The 24,450-nt window shown below is 42.2% G+C and overlaps 1 protein-coding gene across 1 annotated transcript; it reads left to right on the top strand.

The window, feature by feature from the left end:
• The first annotated feature begins 777 nt into the window (after positions 1 to 777).
• On the top strand, positions 778 to 23,984 carry MTNR1A (melatonin receptor 1A). Its single transcript, NM_001009725.1, is given in 2 exon segments — positions 778 to 1,032; positions 23,021 to 23,984. Coding segments are annotated over 2 exon segments (1,101 nt in total). The 5' UTR covers positions 778 to 800; the 3' UTR covers positions 23,890 to 23,984.
• Positions 23,985 to 24,450: the final 466 nt, after the last annotated feature.

Raw genomic sequence — 24,450 nt, 5'->3', positions numbered from 1 at the left:
GAGGCAGGGGTGAGGGGTTACGGTGCGACACCTGACTGCAAAGCTCCTTGAGTCTTTTTTCATCTCTTACCATCTAGAAGGTTAGATGAGTTACTTTTTATAACATCACATTTTACAGATGAGGAACCTGGATCATATGATGGTTATCTAAGGTACCCTGATCTGAGGTAGGGGTGGAGCCCAAGCAGTCTGGCCCTGATTTGGGGAAATGTCCCAGAGGGGACACTGTTTAATGGAGCATGGAAGGGTCCCTGGACCAAAGAGCAACAACGTTCCTTCCTTAAGAAGGCGCAAGGACCCTGTGGGAGAAGGCGAGGGTGGGATGATTTGAGAGAATAGCATTGAAACATGTATATTACCATATGTGAAACAGATCGCCAGTCCAGGTTTGATGCATGAGACAGGGCGCTCAGCGCGGGTGCACTGGGATGACCCTGAGGGATGGGATGGGGAAGGAGGTGGGAGGGGGGCTTAGGATGGGGGACCATGGCTGATTCATGTCAATGTATGGCAAAAATCAATACAATATTGTAAAGTAATTCGCCTCCAATTAAAAAAATTTTTTTTTTTTTTTTTTTAAAGAAGGCGCAGGGTGCCCTTGGGACGCAGGCGACGGCCCGGGCTCCCCGCACGGGGGCGCTGTCCGCACAGTCAGCGGCGACCCGGGCGGCGCCAGGTGTCCCGGGCGGGGCGGCAGGTGCGGAGTCCGGCCGCAGCGGGCCGGGAGCCGGGGTCATAAAAGGCGGCGGGGCGGGAGCTCGACGCTCTGGGGATCCACCGGCGCCGGCCCTGCCAGCGCGATGGCGGGGCGGCTGTGGGGCTCGCCGGGCGGGACCCCCAAGGGCAACGGCAGCAGCGCGCTGCTCAACGTCTCGCAGGCGGCGCCCGGCGCCGGGGACGGTGTGCGGCCGCGGCCCTCGTGGCTGGCCGCCACCCTCGCCTCCATCCTCATCTTCACCATCGTGGTGGACATCGTGGGCAACCTCCTGGTGGTCCTGTCCGTGTATCGGAACAAGAAGCTGAGGAACGCAGGTAGGGGCTCCCAGGACCCGGCAGGCTGGACAGGCAAGCCCCCAGCTTTCCCCGACGGCAACCTCTTCCCTGTTCGGCCACCTTTGCAAGCACGCAGCTGCCTCGAGCTGTCAACTGGCTCTTTTCCTAGAAAGTTTAAACTTTTTTCTTAAAACCTGGGGCCTTGAGTCATATTTAAAAATAGAGACCGAAGTACTTTTTCTTGAACCAACTAAGAAGCCTTCAATTTCTAAGTCAGAGTCAGATTTTATTTTTTGGAGGGGGGACCCACTGTACAATTTTCAGTTTCTGAGCTTTATTAGATTGAGAGAGACCACATACAGGTTGCAGAAAGTTCCTTTCAAATCAGATCAATGAATAAATCAATTGCTTGGTTTGACATGTAACCGATTTTTCCCAGCTTTGTTCAAATATGAGAAAATAGGTAAGCTGGCAAGATGATAGGGAAAGTATTTTTAGTTTTGTTGTCAGGAAGAGTTTTTGGTTTTTAGCATACAAAGAACCACAGACACCTATACCTGCTTGGAAAAGTGACTATTATTCTCCCCTCGTTAAACAAATTTGCATTTTAAACATAGAAACTGATGTAATAAAGAGGGTGTTTTCATATACTATACTACTAGAGCTAACTTTGTGCTTGAGTTAAACTTCATTTTTTTTTCTCTCCAAGCAATGAATTGAAATTAGTTTATCCTTGGTGGGAGCCCCAGAACAATTTGTCTGTAGGACACTGGCTATTTGGACCTCTAAATGATGACTAGATGGCTACTTCTGTATTTGGAGGCAAACTTTTAGGAGCTGGGGGTGGGGATGGGAAGGAACCATGTGCTTACAAATTTGTTAATAGTGGTATTTTTGTTCTAAATGGTAGTCAGTCAACAATTTGATTTTGTTGAGTTCCTTTCTGAGAGGGCTCCCTTTTTTCTGTAATGCTTGGCACTGTCCATAGTTTAAGAATTAATCAACACTTGGTAATATGAATTGAATTGGAGTTGGTTCATTGAATAGCCTCACTTCACTGACTGGCTGAAACGAGGTTGCCAAAAGGAATTCTGCCTTCAGCAAGAGGCTCCTAGAAGAAAATGTAGACTGTAGCTCCTTGACATTGATTTTTTGAATCCAACATCAAAAGTCCAGCAAAAGCAAAAATAAATAAGTGGGACTATATCAAACTAAATGTCTTCTATACAGCAAGGGAAGTCATGCAAACTGAAAAGGCGTCCTATGGAATAGGAGAAAATATTTTCAAATTATATATCTGGCAAGGGGCTAATATCCAAAGTCTATAAAGAACTCATACAGCTCAATAGCAAAAAACCCAAACATCTGATTAAAAAATGAGCAGAAGATCTGAATAGACATGTTTCTGAAGACATACTGGTGGTCAACAGGTATAAAAGAAGATGCTCACTATAGTTAATTGCAGGGGGAAATGCAAATTAAAATCACAATGAGATAGAACCTCACATCTGTCAGAACGGCTATCATCAAAAAGATGAGAGAACAAGTGATGGTAAGGATGTGGAGGGAAGGAACCTTTCTACACTGTTGGTGGGAATGATGATGCAGCCACTATGGAAAACAGTATGGAGGTTCCTCAAAAAATTTAAAATAGAGCTACCACAGGATTCAGCAATTCCAGTTCTGGGTATTTACCCAGAGAAAGCAAAGCACTAACTTGAAAAGATATATGCACCTCTATGTTCATCGCAGCGTCGGTTACAGTAGCCAAGATATGGAAGCAATATAAATGTCCATTGACAGCTTAAAGGATAAACAAAATGTTATGTAAATGCACAATGGGATATTACTCAGCCATACGGTAGAATCCTGGCGTGCTGCAGTCCATCGGATGGCAAAGAGTCGGACACGACTGAGTAGCTGAACTGAATGGATACAGTGGAATGAAATCTTGCCATTTGTGACAACACAGATAGACCTTAAGGACATTATGCGAAGGGAAATAAGTCAGCCAGAGAAAAACAAATAGCATATTATATCTCATACATGTAAATCCACCCCCCCCAAAAAAAACCAAGCTCATGATGCAGAAAACAGATCGGGCGTTGTGGGTAGATTGCCGGAAATGGCTAGAGAGGTGGAGACAAATGGGTGAAATGTTTTTGTTTCCTTTTTTTAAGTTAAATGGAATTTTCTTTAAAAAAAAAAAAAGAGGATATGAGGAGACCAGCGCTGTGAGCCTGGTATGAGAATTCTCTGTCATATCCCAGGAGAAGAGTTGAGAAGCCTGCTTTCTCACCAGGACTGATTTCCTGCCAATCCCCACTGCACCGTGGATCTCCAGGTTCTGGGCATGCTTGCTCTGATTATGATGGGTTAATCTGCAGTGCAATAGTCTCATTGCGTTAGTGATCGTTTTGACTCCTTGGGTTAGGGGTTAATAACAGGACTTTGCTTTCAACCCTAAATTGTCAAGTAGGGTGTAATTCTCAGATCTTTCTCCAAGAGCTTACCTCACTTCATTGATATCAACAGTTGCAGCACTTGGAAAGTTTGAATCCTACAGAACCTTTCATTAAAAAAAATATATATCCACATGCCTGGCCCAAGTGTACTTCTTTATGCTTTACGAAAAAGAACTTAGACAAGGTGCTGTCCCGTCACACTGCTTTGTAATTTGATTGTTTGCTGAGCAATTTTTTTGATAGAGTTTATAAAACATTGCATTCCTGGAGCTAACTGGGAGACAGCCCTGTGGTGAGCTTAAATATTTGATACTTCTATACTTTTATAATTGGGGATTTTTATTCAAAAGAACCACTATTACAATTCAAACTATTTGAGGTTTTCTAGAATGAATGGTGGGCTTTCCAGGTGGCTCAGTGCTAAAGAATCTGCCTGCCAATGCAGTATACACAGGAAATGCGGGTTTGATCCCTGGTTCAGGAAGGTCCCCTGGAGAAGAAAGTGGCAACCACACCAGTATTCTTGCCTGGGAAATCTCAAGGACAGAGAAGGGTGGTGGGCTACAGTCCACGGGGTCACAAAAGGGTCGGACGTGATTTAGTGACTAAACAATAACAGAATTGATGGTAATATGAAACAGTGATAGAGATCACTGATTCAAATATGAGTTTTGGTATCCTTATGAAAAATTATGATTGTACAGTCCTTCAATTTTATTTTATTGGTATTAAGGATGAAAAGATGGATAGGAGAGAAAGGAAGAGGTGAGACAAGAAAACAGGAATGCCAAGGGATCTTAAACTTTGAACTAGGACTTTCCTTTGGGAAAGTGGTATAATGGCATGATTGTGTAAGCGCCCCTCCTCCTGTTCATCAGAACCATAACAGACGCAGACACGAACCCCAGCCAGCCACCAGGATCTTAGGTGCTGACAGACTGTCTGCTGGGCTCCTGTCCAAAATTTGATATTAAGAACGAACAGTATCGTATTTGCATCTTCTGAGCAAATTTCATAGTGTAATGGGAAGATTTCTGCACTGAAACATTGGCATTCATACTTGCTAACTACCTTGTGATCTAAGAAATCAGTTAAGACATCCAAGCCGCACATTTCACGTTTGTCAAATACAGAAAATATCTAATCTTTCAGCCTCACAGATTGTTGTGGTTACCTAGTGAGATGATGCATTTGGAAAAGGATACTTTGCAAACTTTGCGTGTGGAAAATGATGCATATGTTGAAAAGCATAAAGCATGTGTAATTGTGTGTTTTTTTTCCCTAGGTACACCTAACACAGGCATATTCAGTTTGTTAAAATAAGCTGTAGACTTATGACTTCACATTTTTCTACATACATGTTGTACTTTAAAACTTTAGGTTAAAAAATAAAGTAAGATTTATTTATTTAAAATTTAATTATCTGGAAGTATAACCTCTATAGAAAATAGGCAATAAATGGAAGTAAGCAAAAGTAATGGGCTCTCACCCATGGCTGATTTGTTCTGCACTGGAGCGCCACAAACCTCTGAGGCTAGTATCTGCACCCTCATAAATTATAAGCAGTGAGTTAAAAGGAAGATTGACACATATAAGGGAACGGTACACTTGGCAAACAGCATGGGTAGAAACAGACTCATTAAAAGCAGGTCTGGAAAGCTGAACAAGCACAGCCTTTTAGGGGAACTTTGTACAGAAACAAATAACTGCCCAGCATTAACCGATCTCGAGAAGAATAGAGCACAATGATGGATTTGTTACCTATGACTCTGAGCCATCAAGGAAAGACCTGATCACATTCAGGATGTTCTGCCTAAGAAGACAAGGATGCAATTGTTTAGAAAGATACCTTTCTAAAGAGGTTTATTATTATTTTTCAGTTTGGTGCATAGTGGGGTAAACTTTCAATAGAGTAAAAAAAAAAAAAAAAAAACGTTCCCAGAGTGACTCCAAGACTGGGTGATCAACACTGATATTCCACTCCCACACTTGTTTCTTTCAGATCAATATTGAACATTATTCCTGTCTATCCTGTGTCACCGCATGGAAGGGCTGCGCAAACTATGGAGAAAACATGGAGCCTCTGCCTTGACTTATGAATTTTAAACTTGGATGCTCCAGGGCTGGTCTTAAGATGCTTTTAGGTCTTAGCAATGCCTACCTAATATTATTTTCAAATTCAGATATAGCTTAGTAAAATGCATAAAACATAAGTGTACAGCTCGGTGTGTTTTAACATATTTATTTACATAAGTGACCATCACTTTTGGGAAATGATTTGAAATACGGGTGGCAGTATTAGTCACAGTTTGAATTAGAATTTATGCAGAATCCAAGTACTGGAAACCACCACCCTGAAGTTTTTCTATCATCTATGAGCAGATTGTTGCCTGTGTTGAGCTTGACTCTTTGCTTGTATCCTTTGCTCAGGCCATGAAGGACAGTGCTCACTGCCGTCTCTGTTAACCTTGACCACACTCACCACCTGGTCATCAGTTCTGCAGCCCGGGTCCCAGTGAATGTGTTCATAGCTGCTTGATTGAGCCCTTGACCATTCTCGTCACCTGCACTAGCTTTTTTTGCCTCCTTCCCCTCCTTTCTCTCTTTGTTTGCCTTCTCTTTTGTTCTTCTCCATTGTCTTTTTTTTGCTCTTTGGTCTCTGATTTTCTTCAACCACATAATTAGATTCAGTCACTTAGTAAAAGTCATACCTGTATCTCTTTTTCCTAATTGTGTCTGTTGAGCATCAGCAAAATATAGCCCTGAACTTATAAGTGTGTTGTATTGTACAAGTTCACTTCCTGGTGGCTCAGATGGCAAGGAGTCTACCCTCAATGCAGGAGACCTGGGTTCAATCCTTGAGTCGGGAAGGTCCCCTGGAGAAGGGCATGGCAACCCACTCCAGTATTCTTGCCCAGATAATTCAATGGACCAAGGAGCCTGGCGGGGTGTGGTCCATGGGGTCACAAAGAGTCAGACATGACTGAGCGATTAACACACTATGGATTTCTTAGAAGAATATTGTATATGATATTTTGGTTCTTATGCTAGCTGGTCCACAAGAGCATTCAGACCACCAATATGGCTGAAATAATCTTCAGAACTGCTAGATCACCTGAACTCATGAGCTTCTGTAAAACAACCTGCCTTGTCTGAATTCTGAGCCTCTTGGGATCCTGTGAGGATGGGAAAGAGTGGTGTGGGTCGGAGCTTCCCTTATTAATTCAGAAATGTCAGAAGAGGGTTCGGGTTCATGGCATGATAATAGAGAGTGGATTTAGAGTCAGGGATAGGGTGGAAATAAGTATAAGTATGTGCAGCTGCTCGTAAGTTGAGAGCTCCTGTGTTGGAGACCAGTAAATCAGATCCTATAGGGAGGAGTGGAAGGAGCTTGGGAAGAAAATGTGTCCAGAACCGAGGCTCTGGGCCTTCTTTCCTGAATGGATCTGTGTTTATCCATAATCTCTTTGGGCTGTTTGCCCTTCAGTAAATTGATGGACAAGATCTCTGAGTCCTTTCTGATTCTGAGTCCTTTGATTTACGTGATTATGAAACTGACTACAAAGCTGGGAATCATAGTGCTATGAAACTGACTAGACTGTGTGTAGGTGGTGATAATTGGTGCCGTAGTTCTTATGAAAGTATGCCTCACTTGTCCTAAACTACCTGGGTCATTTGTCATATATTGGCTGGAGGAAAATATCTTAATGACATCTTGTTTCCCCATTTTATCTCCCAAGAAATGTTTACAAATCTTAGAAATTTTCCATATGGTTTTCCCTCCTTGGAAGAGCATGAAGTGACCAACTACCCAGAATAATTCGAGCCTGTTCTGATGGGCCTCTTTCTTGGTTGTGGAACAATGGGTTACTTCTCTGGGGCATAATGAGGTTCTCATGAGTTTGGGCAGACTGAGCCAGGGACACATATGATGAGCTGACCAGCAGACTATGTGAGCAAGCAATCCTGAATGCCTCTGGGTGGGCCATCAGGGAGAGATGGGCTCCTCCAGGCCTGTCGTGACCCTTTCAAGCTGTAACTACTCAGGAGGAGCGGCCTCAATAGATGGCCAGCCTGGCCATTCAATTTGCAACAATGCACACCTGGAAAACAGCAGGTTCGCATAAGCAAACGCTTCCCTCTCACAGAGGCGTTCAAAGGCGGATGTTAGAAGTGGTTCTAAAATAAAGAATCAGACAGTCTCTCCCGCAGTATCAATTTGGAATGTCCATGTAGAGGCCATGAAAGTGGCTTAGTCACATGGTTTCCCGGTGATTTAAAACCCAGAGTTCTGTGGACTCTTTAAAGCCAAAGAAAAACACAGCAGAATCTAAACTATTTATATATGAACCAAGTGCCCGAATCCAAAAAGGAAAATAAAAACAACTCATTTTCAACACTTCTGAGTCATTTTATCCTTTCCGGAACTTTCTTTAAAAAAGAATTATTCATTTCGCTGTGCCAGGGCTTTGTTGGGGCATGCAGGATCTAGTTTTCCTAACCAGGGATGGAACCCAGGCCCCCTGCATTGGGAGCATGTAGTCTTAGCCACTGGACCACCAAGAAGTCCCCAGGAACTTTCTTTTTTTTTAAAATAAATTTATTTAATTGGAGGTTAATTACTTTTCAATATTGTATTGGTTTCTTTTTCAATATGCGTTCATTCTGCACCTTATGTTCTCTTGCCACTGTCAATGATGCTTTCCTGTGATATGCTGAATATCCATGACATCAGGTATAAGGTAACTAAAATAGTAACAAAGGCCTAGATTCTAGGATATACAGTATTCCTCACTGATCTGTCCGGTGTTTTTAATGGTAAATCTAAACCTTTTGTAATAAAACCGAAGCCTCCTTTTTATTACTCTGGTTCATACGCGATTTTGCAAAAACCGCTGGCCATCTTTGGTCAACATTTCAATTTAATGCATAGATATTTTACAGCATCCATATCAAATTACCAACCCCGATTATTAAAGGAATTCAGCTTTTCAACCCTACCATCCTATTTTTAAGTTATTTCTGAATTTGTGTTTGAAGTGCTTTTCAAGCTTGAGAAAAATTAAAGCAGGAAACTGCTGGAATTGTACTTCGTGTCACGCTTTCACAGACAGCAAATTTGGTCCAATGTCTGTGGATAAAGTGGAAAAATAACTTCTTATTTGGAATGTCTACTGCTTTGTACTTACAATTTATACAGCAATCTACAGTTTTCAAAGTACTTTCCCACATTTTGTTTTATTTGTCCTTATAACAGCCTCCTCAGGTAGATAAAGGAAACTAAACCCCCAAATTCATAGATAAATGATCAGTATTTCTTATCTCAGCACACAGCCCAGTGTAGTACAGTGGAAGGCACACGGCAATTAATGTCAGAAGACTCAGGCTGAGTCTTGTATTTGCAGTACTTTTATTTGTGGTATGTTTAGAGCCCAGTTTTTCAATGTCTCTAAACCTCAGCTTGTCCATCTGTCTAGTGGGGTACTTATCTCACAGGGATGCTGGGAGGATAAACTTAGATTCTGCCCACCCATCCACCTATCTATGTATCACTTTGAAGTCATAAAATACTTTATAAATAAAAGTATTATTATGTTATCCCTGGTGGCTCAGATGGTAAAGAATCTGCCTGCAATGCAGGAGACCCTGGTTTGATCCCTGGGTCGGGAAGATCCCCTGGAGAAGGACGTGGCAACCCACTTTATTGATGTTTTCCTTTGCATGCTTAGGCATTGTGTTTTTTTAAGTATTTTAATATGGAACTCTAAATTTTTCCAGACTTGTCAAATTCCCTGGAAACATTAGGGCAGTGGTTTTAGATTCCTAAATACATGATTGAATTTGGGTCCACATGGCTAAATTTGGATCTTGTATTCTTCCCGTCATTCAGTTTCATAAGAAAGCAGTAATTTTCAGCATTAAATTAATCATGGATGAGATAGAACTTACTTTTGCCAGCTTTCAGAATCATTTTTCTCTTGGAAATTTAAAAAGTCAACCAAGGATAAAATATAAACCATCTGCTTTTTATTTCTCACTAACATTTGAGGGTTCTGCTTTTTTTTAAAAAAAATACCTGCTTTGAAAAATGTCTGCCTTGGAAGTCATTTTAAATCTCCACTGTCTCCAAGCTTGTTTTGCTCATTCTTTATTAACACCTTTGAAAAATAAAAACTGGAACATTCGAGGTGAATAGTAATGGCAACCCACTCCAGCACTCTTGCCTGGAGGGTCCCATGGACGGAGGAGCCTGGTGGGCTGCAGTCCATGGGGGTCGCTGGGAGTCGGGGACGACTGAGCAACTTTACTTTCACTTTTCACTTTCATGTATTGGAGAAGGAAATGGCAACCCACTTCAGTGTTCTTGCCTGGAGGATCCCAGGGATGGGGAAGCCTGATGGGCTGCCATCTAGTGGGTTGCACAGTCGGACACGACTGAAGTGACTTAGCAGTAGCAGTAAAATCATTACAAGGTACCTTGAATTTCCCTATTTTTCCTACATATTTTTTCAGTTGTCTAACAGAAATGCCCTATCTTCTAAAAAATAAATACAATAAGGATTTTCTAGGCTACCAAAGAGGCCATTAATAGATTGTTTTTATTTTTTTTTATTTTTATTTTTTTATTTACTCATTTATTTTTTATTTATTTATTTATTTTTAGTTTTTTATTTTTTAAATTTATTGCATGGTGTCATCAATATTATCTGTTCTCATTCACAAAGTTGATTCCATAATCAGCAACCTAATCTTCTCAACTTTCAAATAGGTTAGCTGACCTGAAACCAGAGGACTCTGGGTGACAGCTCAAGGAAATTTAGTGAAATTAAATAATGCTGCCAATCAAGGATAAACTTTTGGGTTTTCTGATTGACGTTCTCTAAATTTTTTTTTTCTCCCACAGAGGTGTACATTTTTGGCAACCACACTGAAGAAATTAGTCTTAGAGAAATGGACAAAAAGAAAAAAAAAAAGAATCTACTTGAGTCTGAATACTATTTAGACTATTTCAGGGTGAATTTGAGTTGTTGAGCTTGTAGCTTAAAAGGATGCTTACTTGCTTTGATGTTGAGCACTTTTGGTGCTGATTGAACTGCCTGGAAAATCCCATGGATGGAGGAGCCTGGTGGGCTGCAGTCCATGGGGTCGCTAAGAGTCGGACATGACTGAGCGACTTCACTTTCACTTTTCACTTTCATGCATTGGAGAAGGAAATAGCAACCCACTCCAGTATTCTTGCCTAGAGAATCCCAGGGATGGGGGAGCCTGGTGGGCTGCCATCTATGGGGTCGCACAGAGTCAAATACGACTGAAGTGACTTAGCAGCAGCAGCAGCAGAACTGAGTATTTATTTAAATAAGTATTTATTGAATACCTTCAATATGAGACAGAATACAAATCCTTGTTGGTTGTCAAAATGCAAGCCACAATGCTAAGCATATGTAAAACATGGCTCCCATTTCAACAGATGACCTTCTCTCAGTTCAGTTCAGTACAGTTGCTCAGTCATGTCCGACTCTTTGCGACCCCGTGGACTGCAGCATGCCAGGCTTCCCTGTCCATCACCAACTCCCGGAGTTTGTGCAAACTCATGTCCATCGAGTTGGTGATGCCATCCAACCATCTCATCCTCTGTCATCCCCTTCTCCTCCCACCTTCAGTCTTTCCCAGCATCAGGGTCTTTTCCAATGAATCAACTCTTCACATCAGGTGGCCAAAGTATTGGGGCTTCAGCTTCAGCCTCAGTCCTTCCAATGAATATTCAGGACTGATTTCCTTTAGGATGGACTGGTTGGATCTCCTTGCAGTCCAAGGGACTCAAAAGTCTTCTCCATCACCACAGTTCAAAAGCATCAGTTCTTTGGTGCTCAGCTTTCTTTATGGTCCAATTCTCATATCCATACATGACTACTGGAAAAACCATAGCTTTGGCTAGATGGACCTTGATTGACAAAGTAATGTCTCTGCTTTTTAATATGCTGACTAGGTTGGTCATAGCTTTTCTTCCAAGGAGAAAGTGTCTTTTAATTTCATGGCTGCAGTCAAGGTACTTTTAAAATTTAGTTCTTTTATTTTCAAATAGAAATAAAACCTGGAGTGTAAAGGTGTAAGACTCAGAACATGTTACATAACAGGAACTTTTCCAGTTGATTGGTAGGTGATAGCTGGAGCTTAAAGTAGTCATGAGCATTTTTTAAAGTGTTACCTCAGGATGAAAGAGTAGAGGGTAATAAACAGAGAAACGTGACCTTTCCTTTAAGGGCAAATCAATGAGAGAACATCAATAGAGTCAACAGTTAAGAGTCAAGAATAGAGACAAAAGCAGAGCTTTGAGGAGAATATATTGGCCCCATATCTTGTGAAGGAATTAATACAGCCTGAAGAAATACCTATTGGGGAAGGTTCGAGGACGAACCTGCTAACTTAAATTCATAAAAATTTTCTCAAGTATCTATTGAATGGCAGATCATAAATGTTTATGATCAATGATTTGTATTTTATCTTATGTAATTTTCTGAAACACTTAGGAAATCAAAACTCTCTTGTGGTCTAGAAAGGGATAATGTACTTTTATCTTCCATATATTCAATTTCTTTTTTTTTCTTAAATACTTGTTGGGTGTCTCCTAGGTACCAAGTCTACGATAATATTGGAGCTTGGGACATAGTTCTTTGGCAAAACAAACACTATTCCAGTTAATTAAGATTTGGTTTACATTCTAATGTATACTTTTAAGAGTTTTATTTGCTAGTGTTTTTTTTAAGTTTTAATTTCATTTGTGCCCTTTTTACTTATTCTACTAGTGACATTAATTATTTCCTCTATTTAGGGTCTGAAGTACTTTCAGTTATTCTCATTCTTTTACCAAATAAGCTTTTTAAAAAGGTTGCTACATGTAATAAATATATATGTTTATATATATCATGCATATACTATATAGATATATGCTTTTTAAATATTCTCTAAGTGAATGAAAAAAAGAACCAAATTTTGAAGTTTTAAAACTTAGTTTTATGAGAATCTTATAGTTCTGTACTGTTAGCATTTTTTATTTCTCATTTAATTTTAGCATATAAAAAGGGCAATGATATGATTGCACCATTTCTAATATTCACTTATTGGCCGCCTTGTGTGGCACGTGAAATCTTAGTTCCCTGACCAGGGATCAAACCTGTGCCCCTTGTGTTGGAAGCACAGACTCTTTACAGACTCTTAACCACTGGACCACCAGGGAAGGCCCACCAGTTTTAATATTGACAGGAATTTTTTTTTTAATTTAGCAATTTAGAGTTCTTCTCTAATTAAATAGTGATATTATTAAGTGGCATTAATTTGTCTACTAAAGCTGGTATTTCCCTGAGACCTTCAAAACCAGGAAAGGTGTCTAAGGAAATAAAGACTACCCCCAGTGGCTCAGTGGGGAAAGAATCTTCCTGCTATGCAGAAGACACAGGAGACATGGGCTCCATCCCTGGGTCAGGAAGATCCCCTGGAGAAGGAAATGGCAACCCCCTCCAGTATTCTGGCCTGGAAAATCCCATGGTCAGAGGAGCCTGATGGGCTACAGTCCATGGGGTTGCAAAGAGTCAGACACGACTGAACTAACACACGCACAGCCCAAGTAGAGTTAATAGAATTTTTTGATTGCCTTTTTAAAAATATGGTTCAGATATTCCATTTCTGTCTTTAAAGTTTCATCCTTCATTCTGTGATATAAAAAATAGTGCTGCTGCTGCTAAGTCACTTCAGTCGTGTTTGACTCTGTGTGACCCCATAGATGGCAGCCCACCAGGCTCCCCTGTCCCTGGGATTCTCCAGGCAAGAACACTGGAGTGGGTTGCCATTTCCTTCTCCAATGCATGAAAGTGAAAAGTGAAAGGGAAGTCGTTCAGTCATGTCCAACTCTTTACAACCCCATGGACCGCAGCCTACCACGCTTCTCTGTCCATGGGATTTTCCAGGCAAGAGTACTGGAGTGGGGTGCCATTGCCTTCTCCGAAAAAATAGTGCATATGTGAGTAATTTGTAGTCAGTGTAAAGATGAAAGACTGGATCAATACAGCTATAATATGGGTATTTACATATTACAGGTGTCTCCCCCACCCATCCTTCTAAGAACAGAATGACCAGATCTAGAAAATGAGCAGAATCCTTAAGCAAGATTTCACACCTTTAAAAACTCAAAATTGAGCTAGGGCAAGAGGGTCAAGTGTATTACCTTTTTATTCCTCAAGTCCCTTTTTTTTTTTTTTTAATTGAAACATAGGTGATGTGCAGTGGTACGTTTCTGTACTATATTCCTTTATGTTGAGCTCCTTATGGTGTTCTTAGTCTCTTTTATTGTAAAGAGGCTGTATTTATCTAACAGTTAAGAGCAGCTAGTCATCATCTGTGTTCACAGTGTTGCTGCTGCTGCTGCTGCTGCTAAGCCGCTTCAGTTGTGTCCAACTCTGTGCGACCCGATAGGAGTCTGAATTAAGGAGCAGAATGGGAAGGTGCAGTTCAACAGAGAAAGAGACCGAAGACCCAGGAAGGAAGGAGGATGGAGGTGGCCAGAGAGCCAAGCTGTCCTCACACGCAGCCGTGTGTTGTAGAACAGCGTCTTCTACTATTCAGGCAAGGTAGTCTAAGGACAGGTCTCCTGGGAACAGGGTGTTATGTTTCAGAGACTTTAAGGAGGATGAAGGCTGAGAGAAGGGATCAGGAAGAATGTCACTGATGACTGGAGAGAAGTTTGACCAACGTGGTGTGAGTAGCACCCAGATATTCTAGAAAGTGAATTCAAAATTGGTGGAAAGGAAATAGAGGGACAGCCTTGCTTGAAAAATTGGAGGGGAGAGGAAGAGGCTGATAGCTGGAGGGAACAGGGGGGTAAAAGTAGGTTTGTTTGGGGACTTCCCTGGCGGTCCAGTGGTTAAGAATCCACCTCCCAGTGCAGGAGAGAGACACGGGTTCTATCCCTGATTCGGGAAGATTCCACATGCTGCAGAACAATGAAGCCCGTGCTCCACATCCAGAGAAAAGCCAGCACACCTCAGCAAAGACCCAGCGCAGCCAGAGAGAAAGTTTTAGAAAGAAAAGCAAATGAAGCAACTGACAAACAACTAATCTCCAAAATATACAAGCAACTCCTGCAGCTCAATTCCAGAAAAATAAACGACCCAATCAAAAAGTGGGCCAAAGAACTAAACAGACATTTCTCCAAAGGAGACATACGGATGGCTAACAAACACATGAAAAGATGCTCAGCATCACTCATTATCAGAGAAATGCAAATCAAAACCACAATGAGGTACCATTTCACGCCAGTCAGAATGGCTGCTATCCAAAAGTCTACAAGCAATAAATTCTGGAGAGGGTTGGAGAAAACGGAACCCTCTTACATTGTTGGTGGGAATGCAAACTAGTACAGCCACTATGGAGAACAGTGTGGAGATTCCTTAAAAAACTGGAAATAGAACTGCCTTATGACCCAGCAATCCCACTTCTGGGCATGCACACCGAGGAAACCAGAATTGAAAGAGACACGTGTACCCCAATGTTCACTGCAGCACTGTTTATAATAGCCAGGACATGGAAGCAACCTAGATGTCCACCAGCAGATGAATGGATAAGAAAGCTGTGGTACATATACACAATGGAGTATTACTCAGCCATTAAAAGAATACATTTGAATCAGTTCTAATGAGGTGGATGAAACTGGAGCTGATTATACAGAGTGAAGTAAGCCAGAAGGAAAAACACCAATACAGTATACTAATGCATATATATGGAATTTAGAAAGATGGTAACGATAACCCTGTATGCGAGACAGCAAAAGAGACACAGATGTATAGAACAGTCTTTTGGACTCTGTGGGAGAGGGAGAGGGTGGGATGATTTGGGAGAATGGCATTGAAACATGTATAATATCATATAAGAAATGAATCGCCAGTCTAGGTTTGATGCAGGATACAGGATGCTTGGGGCTGGTGCACTGGGATGACCCAGAGGGATGGTATGGGGAGGGAGGAGGGAGGAGGGTTCAGGATTGGGAACATGTGTACACCTGTGGCGGATTCATGTTGATGTATGGCAAAACAAATACAACATTGTAAAGTAAAAAAAAATAATAATAAATTTAAAAAAAAAGGGGGGGAGCTTATTTGCCTGGAGTAGGCCCCTTGCAAGGTGACAGAGATCCAGGCAAGAGCCAGGGCAGAGACGCTTCCTCCAGCCCTGGTGTGCGTCTGCTCCAGGGAGCCACCTTTTATGAAGCTGAACGCTGTTCCACCACAGCCAAGGAAAAGTGAGGAATGCGTGTTTATCCAAAGCCAAGCACAGTCCGTGCATTCTCTTGCATCTTCACCATGGCTGTTAGTATCGTGACTTATTACATATGAAGAGACTGAGGCTTTGATTTACCGGAGATCATCTAGCAAGCGACATAGTCAGGATTCGAACTCAGGTGTGGTTTGTTTCGGAGCATCTGTTCCCTCTGATAATCTAAAAAGACAGGTTTCTGAGATACAGTCCTTTGAAGTTCAAGAACGTAAGACAGGGCCAGTGAGCTTTGATGTGCAAAATAAGCCTTCTGCCTTCCCTGTACTGCACCCTATCACCTTCAACATCTCAACTTTCTCTTGTCCTACCCTTAAAGTTTAATAAACACATGGAATTTTTTATATCATCCAGGTGTATAAGCAGAGTCTTCATTAAACCAGATTTCTCAGAGCTGAGTCTATGGATTTGCTACTTAAAACAAATGAAAAATATTTCCAAGAGTAGCTGAAGCTCATCCCCACCCCCACCCCCATTTTAATTGATCTTTACCAGTTTGATGTTAAAGTCCAGGCACAGCAGGTGTTTTTTTTGGGGGGGGGCGGTGGTTGAAAAAAATCTTTATGAGCAATGAATTCAGTGAGTCTCTAATTGTGCTCTGCACACAGGTGAAGTCCAGGCTGAAAACGAAAGAGGAATGAATATTGGTCTGTTGAGAAACCTAAATTCGGGCAGATAAGAGCACACAATTTCTGCTCTGGACAGGTGTTGTTTAGAGAGTAGGGATGTATTTGTTCATCCAGGAAACTGTTCTTAGTACCTGTTATATGCCAGGCACCTTGCTGTCAGGGAGGATTGAAAGATTCCTTCTCACAGTCCTGAATCTCAAATACAGCCTTAGAGGAAGACAGACCTCCACGCACAGGTGGAGGTGAGATGTAGGAAGCATGTCCACCCCTAGTGAGGATGAAAGAATTGAAGAGTGATGCCAAGAAGCATGCAGAGTCTATAACTTGTACCCAAAGAGGTTGGTTGCCTGGTTTGTAAGATGGCATAGAACTAGCTCCTCTTTTTCTACCAAGAAGCTGATGACTTCTTTCGAAAACCACCCAGACTCATCATAGAGCTGAAGGTCTGTCTTATTTTGCCTAAAAGCCTAAGTTGAGAACAAGATCAGAGGTTCGGTGCTCATGCTTTGTAGAAAGTGTGCACTCAGGAGGGAGCAGAAGTAAGTGAGAGAAGGCGATCAGGCAGGGAACGAGTCAAGCAAGGGTGGGATTGCTGGTGAAGCCTAGACTTGGCCTGACCATGAGGCGAGGGCCTCTAGGAGTAAATCCAACCATGCAGTTATCACCACTCGAGGCAGGAGGGCTGGCCTTTGTGCACCAGGGTCAGCTGGTCATTCATTGTTCCACTAAGGGCATTTCTCTGTAGAAGGGCGCAGCTGCAGTAAACGGAAGCGCCCAGCACTCATCACAGTTTCCGGGATAAATGCGCTTCATTTATATACATTGAAGATGCTAGGTTTATCATGAAGAGTTGGCTCACATGACTGTGGAGGCTGAGGCATCCCGCAGTCTACCATCTAAAGCTGGAGGCTCAGAAGAGCCAGGGCAGAGTTCTAATCTGAGCCTGAAGACCTTCGAGTCAGGAGTATCTAAGGCAGAAGTCCCAGTCCAAGGGCAGGGGAAGACCGAGGTTCCCGCTCAGTAGATAGCCAGCAAGGCTGAGTTCTCCTTTCCTCCAAATTTTTGTTTTCTTTAGGCCATCAGTGAATTGGATGATGCTTATCCACACTGGGGAGGGCCTCTACTTTACTCAGTCTACTGATTCCAATGTACTTCTTTTGAAACACCCTTAGAGACACACCCATAAATGTTTAACCACATATACCAAGGTAGTGTCAAGTTGACACATAAAATTAACCATCCCAAGCCTGAAGTTCACAGACAAAGCGGTTGAGAAGAAACGATGGATGTCAAGAGGGAGAGTGAGGTCAGACTTGAACCTTGGAGGAAGGACCGGAACCCAGTAAGCCATTAACAGAGATTATTTTAAATTTCAGAGTGCATTGCTATGCTGGTTTTATAGACTTCTAGGTGTCTGTAAGAGCAGATGGGTTGTATCTATCTGGCGTTACCCAGAGCTGAGATGGAAGAGATGACCTTACAAGGTGTCTAACTGTGAATACTTTTATCTGGTAGAATTCTTAAATGAAAAATAGGAACTCTCTTTCCTCCTCCTCCCTGTCACACCACACAACACACACACACACACACGCACGCACGCACGCACACACACACACACACGCATGCACACACGCACGCACGCACACACACACACACGCATGCACACACGCACACACACACCCCAGCTGTGACAAAGCCTCTAGCTGAGCTCCCCAACAACAACATCTGCATAGAATCTAAGGCTTCATTTTTTTTTCTTCTCCTCTTGTAAAATAGGATCATTTCAAAGAAAAGTAAATGAATCATTTGATTATGGTAATTATTTGAACAGAAAAGAAGCATAATCACTATAAAATAAATGGAGCAGAGGATTAAAGCCATGAAAGAAATTTGTGACATCACTTACTATCTTATTTTAAAACTTAAAAATCTATATCAAGCCCATTTGTCATCATAACATTCTGGATAAAAATGTACTGTTTTGATGACAATTTAATTTGTAGCTGAGTTTCATATATTCTCGTTTTTAAGGTATTAAACATGCTGAGTCAAAAAATTTATTGAAATATGCCCATGTTAGAATTTAAACATTTCATTGGTAATTGAAATTGAACTGTGGAAAAAATAAATGTGCATTTATTGCTTCAATTTGGCTTAGTATAACCTATTTTCAAACAAAATTGTTTTCATGACAGTCTATCTGAAATTCCTACTTAGATGCGAAACCTGGCCTTTTTTAGTCACTGCTGCTTTCTTCACTTCCTTGCAGCATTTTTCAGGCTGGAATAAAATTTTTCGGACAGAAAATTCACAAAGGTTATTTTATTTCAGATGTTGGGAGAAGACAATTTAATTTACTTCCTTGAACATTAGAGCAGAAGTCTCAGCTGGGTACTATTCAGGATACAAATATCAGGCAGACAATCTCAGGGGACAACAGTGTGGACACAGAGGAGAGCCAAGTTTACAAGTAAATGTAATCAACGCAGAATACACACCAGTCTGCCTGAAACGTTCTTCCCACTCTGTCCAGCCCCCTCCCTGCCTCTCTGTCTTGTCTTCTGTATATACTCATACCGTACTTCTTCCTTCTCTTTTAAATTGTGTTTGTTTTTCTAAGATTGAGGGTCGGAGGAATCCTGACCATTCATTCTCATTTCCCCAGAACCTATTCACTTAATGCATTTTTACTGAATGGAATTTATTACAACGTTTCTTAAATGGAAAGATGTAAAAATAAAGTGATTTAGGAATCTTCAAAAGAGAAAGCTCTTTCCTATGGTGGGGCAAACAAGTGAAGGTTCTAAGCATTTCTTTTAACACAGACTGGGAGGGATGGGGAGCAATGAAAAGTTAGATGAGGAGCTGCTCAGGGCAGAAGAAGAGTATGAAACAAAGGAGAACAAACCACACAAGTAAATACAGTAAGTCCCCTACGTATGAGCCTTCAAGCGGCAAACTTTCAAAGATGTCAACGTGCATTCACCTGTCCAGCCACCTAAGTTAGTTCTGTCTGAGGAGGCACTGATAGCTTTTGAGACACAGGAGCTGAACATAGAATGGTACACAAGCGTTGTAACAGCCTTTCTTCCACAATGCGATTCAGTGCTACTCTGTTATCTACGATGAGAACAAAAAGAGCTACTATCCAGACAACACAGGATCAGTTTTTTCAAGAGGGGAGATAGAACTGAATCCACCAAGGAACCAGAACCTGTACCATCCAATCAGGCGTGAGTGAAGTTGCAGCTTGCCCTCCATCACCTACTGCTGACAATCGGCTGTACCAATCTCCCACCTTCTCTCCCACATCCTGTCAGTAATTCTTTTTGCCTGTTCACATGATGACAGCCCCTGTGTGCCAGCTGTTGTACTGTACTACTGTATTTTTCAAAGTACTGTAAGATTCAGTTCAGTCGCTCAGTCATGTCCGGCTCTTTGCAACCCCATGGACTAAAGCTAAAGCACACCAGGCCTCCCTGTCTATCACCAACTCCTGGAGTTCACCCAAACTCATGTCCATTGAGTCGGTGATGCCATCCAGCCATCTCATCCTCTGTCGTCCCCTTCTCCTCCTGCCCTCAATCTCTCCCAGCATCAGGGTCTTTTCAAATGAGTCAGCTCTTTGCATCAGGTGGCCAAAGTATTGGAGTTTTCAGCTTCAACATCAGTCCTTCCAATGAACTTCCAGGGCTGATCTTCTTTAGGATGGACTGGTTGGATCTCCTTGCAGTCCAAGGGACTCTCAAGAGCCTTCTCCAACACCACAGTTCAAAAGCATCAATTCTTTGGCACTCAGCTTTCTTTATAGTCCAACTCTCATATCCATAGATGACTACAAGAAAAACCATATCCCTGACTAGATGGACCTTTGTTGGCAAAGTAATGTCTCTGCTTTTTAATATGCTGTCCAGGTTGGTTCCTTCCAAGCAGTAAGTGTCTTTTAATTTCATGGCTGCAGTCACCATCTGCAGTGATTTTGGAGCCCCCAAAATAAAGTCAGCCACTGTTTCCACTGTTTTCCCATTTATTTGCCATGAAGTGAAAGGACTGGATGCCATGAGCTTATTTTTCTGAATGTTGAGCTTTAAGCCAACTTTTTCACTCTCTTCTTTCACTTTCATCAAGAGGCTCTTTAGTTCTTCTTCACTTTCTGCCATAAGGGTGGTGTCATCTGCATATCTAAGGTTATTGATATTTCTCCCGGCAATCTTGATTCCAGCTTGTGCTTCTTCCAGCCCAGCATTTCTCATGATGTACTCTGCGTATAAGTTAAATAAGCAGGGTGACCATAGATAGCCTTGACGTACTCCTTTTCCTATTTGGAACCAGTCTGTTGTTCCATGTCCAGTTCTAACTGTTGCTTCCTGACCTGCATGCAGGTTTTTCAAGAGGCAGGTCAAGTGGTCTGGTATTCCCATCTCTTTCAGAATTTTCCATAGTTTATTGTGACCCAAACAGTCAAAGGGTTTGGCATAGTCAATAAAGCAGAAATAGATGTTTTTCTGGAACTCTCTTGCTTTTTTGATGATCCAACAGATGTTGGCAATTTGATCTCTGATTCCTCTGCCTTTTCTAAATCCAGCTTGAACATCTGGAAGTTCACGGTTCACGTATTACTGAAGCCTGGCTGGGAGAATTTTGAGCATTACTTTACTAACATGTGACATGAGTGCAGACTCAAGTGAAGAGTGCGGAGTGAAGAAGATGCTTTGGCATTGCCTTTCTTTGGGATTGGAATGAAAACTGACCTTTTCCAGTCCTGTGGCCACTGCTGAGTTTTCCAAATTTGCTGGCATATTGAGTGCAGCACTTTCACAGCATCATCTTTCAGGATTTGAAACAGCTCAACTGTAATTCCATCACCTCCACTAGCTTTGTTCCTAATGATACTTCCTAAGGCCCACTTGACTTCACATTCCTGGAGGACTTCACATTCTAGATGAGTGATCACACCATCGTGATAATCTGGATTGTGAACATCTTTTTTTGTACAGTTCTCCTGTGTATTCTTGCCACCTTTTCTTAATATCTGTAAGATTAAAAATGTTTAATTTTTTTGTGTGTTTGTTTTTTATGTATTTTGGCTTCCTTGATGGCTCAGATGATAAAGAATCTGCCTGTAAAGCAGGAGACCTGGGTTCGATCCCTGGGTTGGAAAGATCTCTTGGAGAAGGGAATGGTAACCCACTCCACTGTTCACCCCTAGAGAACCCCATGGACAGAGCTAAGCCCATGGAGTCACAAAGAGTCGTGCATGACTGAGCGATTAGCACTTTTATGTATTATGTGTGTGAAAAGTATTATAAACCTATTACAGTATACTACTATGTAGCCAATTCTACTAGTTGGGTGCCTAGGCTAACTATGTTGGACATGCAAGCAAATTGGACTTAAGAATATGCTCTCGGGACAGAACTTGTTCATATATAGGGGACTTAACTTTAACATACTTGTAAAAGAGCTTGTAAAATTTGACTGGAGTATACTTAACCTTTAAAATATGTTGAATTATTGTGTTCATATAAAATTGTTACTTACCCTGATTATCTAGAGTTTAATTTTTCTACCTTAAGTTGTTCATAAAATCTAAAAGCATTTCTCCCTTTTCCTTTGGATTGAGGTGAGACAGTTGTAGGGCATTTATCGATCACCTATCATGTGCCAGACACTGCTCAGTACTTGACAGAGATGGCCTCATTTAGTCCTCATCATACCCTGTAAAGACAATGCCATCATTATCTCCACTTACAGAAGAGGAAATTAAAGTTTGATGTAATAATGTAACTTGCCCCAGTTAGACAGCTAGTAAGGGGCGAAGCCAATATTCTAACCTAGCTGCTGATAATAGGATGCTTTTTCTCATACGATATAGATGAGGGCCCTCTGTTTTCCAGGAACAGGAATTTGAGAACCTTTGAAGAATTAGAGAGCGATAAAAGGCCTGGAACTTAGGGAAGTCCTGCCTGGCTTGAGGTAAAAAAAAAAAAAAAAAAAGAAGAAGAAGCAATATGAGGTTTCTCAGATAATGTAGACGATTCCAGAATAAAAGATGTGATGGGCGTATCCTGAACTCAAGATAAATATATATATATTTTTTTAAAGCACAAGAGAAACCAAGGAGTTAAAAAGAGGACAGTTTTAACCACGAAATATGCCTTGTTTGGGGAATCCGGGAGCTTGGGAACAGTGGAGTTGATCTGATAAAGACAATGAAGAGCTCAGTTCTCAGGGAAATGGCTTCCGCTTCTTTTAGAATCCGGCAGAAGCTGCCACCCAAGTGGCAGTCCCAGCTCTTTTTTAAAAAACTGTGAAAGAAAACCCATGCGACCCGCGTGAAACTGGCCCTAACCACAAAGGAAATGGCAGCCCACTCCAGTAGCCTTGACTGGAAATCCCATGGACAGAGGAGCTGATGGGGTTACAGTCCATGGGGTCGCACAGAGTTGGGCACGACTGAGCGACCAACACTTTTCACTGTCTTCCGGTAGCTGTGATGTCGGGCCATCCGAGCAGCCGACACAGCTCTTGCTTGAATACCCAGGAAAGGAAACCCATGCAACCCGTGTGAGACGGGCCCTAACCCATGTTTTCTAAACCTTTCTCTTTTAGGGAATGTGTTTGTGGTGAGCCTGGCAGTTGCAGACCTGCTGGTGGCCGTGTATCCGTACCCCTTGGCGCTGGCGTCTATAGTTAACAATGGGTGGAGCCTGAGCTCCCTGCATTGCCAACTTAGTGGCTTCCTGATGGGCTTGAGCGTCATCGGGTCCGTTTTCAGCATCACGGGAATTGCCATCAACCGCTATTGCTGCATCTGCCACAGCCTCAGATACGGCAAGCTGTATAGCGGCACGAATTCCCTCTGCTACGTGTTCCTGATCTGGACGCTGACGCTCGTGGCGATCGTGCCCAACCTGTGTGTGGGGACCCTGCAGTACGACCCGAGGATCTATTCCTGTACCTTCACGCAGTCCGTCAGCTCAGCCTACACGATCGCCGTGGTGGTATTCCATTTCATAGTTCCGATGCTCGTAGTCGTCTTCTGTTACCTGAGAATCTGGGCCCTGGTTCTTCAGGTCAGATGGAAGGTGAAACCGGACAACAAACCGAAACTGAAGCCCCAGGACTTCAGGAATTTTGTCACCATGTTTGTGGTTTTTGTCCTCTTTGCCATTTGCTGGGCTCCTCTGAACTTCATTGGTCTCGTTGTGGCCTCGGACCCCGCCAGCATGGCACCCAGGATCCCCGAGTGGCTGTTTGTGGCTAGTTACTATATGGCATATTTCAACAGCTGCCTCAATGCGATCATATATGGACTACTGAACCAAAATTTCAGGCAGGAATACAGAAAAATTATAGTCTCATTGTGTACCACCAAGATGTTCTTTGTGGATAGCTCCAATCATGTAGCAGATAGAATTAAACGCAAACCCTCTCCATTAATAGCCAACCATAACCTAATAAAGGTGGACTCCGTTTAAAAATGTGGAGCATGAATGGCAAGATCTGAACGCTACTCCAAGCCTTACTCATTTTCATTCCCTCTTGGTAGATGCCTAGAAAAACAACGTGGGGGAGAAAGCTTACAGTCTTTAGAGTTTGTCCCTATATGTCTGAGCTAATGTGCTGTCAGCATTTTGAACAAGTCTCTGGTTCTACTTACCAAGAGAAACAGAACATACCATGAGTTATACGTTCATTGAAGAGTGTAGTTCAGGGAACAGAGTGGGAGTTAATTTTAAGAAAAATGCTGAATGTATTCAAGTGGAGAAAGTGTGCAAACTTTTCTTTTATTGCCAAGTGCCACCAAAGTTCAGTTCAGCTCAGTCGTGTCCAACTCTTTGCAACCCCATGAATTGCAGCATGCCAGGCCTCCCTGTTCATCACCTACTCCCAGAGTTCACTCAGACTCACATCCATCGAGTTGGTGATGCCATCCAGCCATCTCATCCTCTGTCATCCCCTTCTCCTCCTGCCCCCAATCCTTCCCAGCATCAGGACCATTTCCAATGAGTCAACTCTTCGCATGAGGTGGCCAAAGT

Source organism: Ovis aries, chromosome 26, assembly GCF_016772045.2.
Source record: "Ovis aries strain OAR_USU_Benz2616 breed Rambouillet chromosome 26, ARS-UI_Ramb_v3.0, whole genome shotgun sequence".
NCBI classification, from domain to species: Eukaryota; Metazoa; Chordata; class Mammalia; order Artiodactyla; family Bovidae; genus Ovis; species Ovis aries.
The sequence above is the reverse complement of the archived record's forward strand: the minus strand, read 5'-3'. Positions and strand labels throughout refer to the sequence as shown.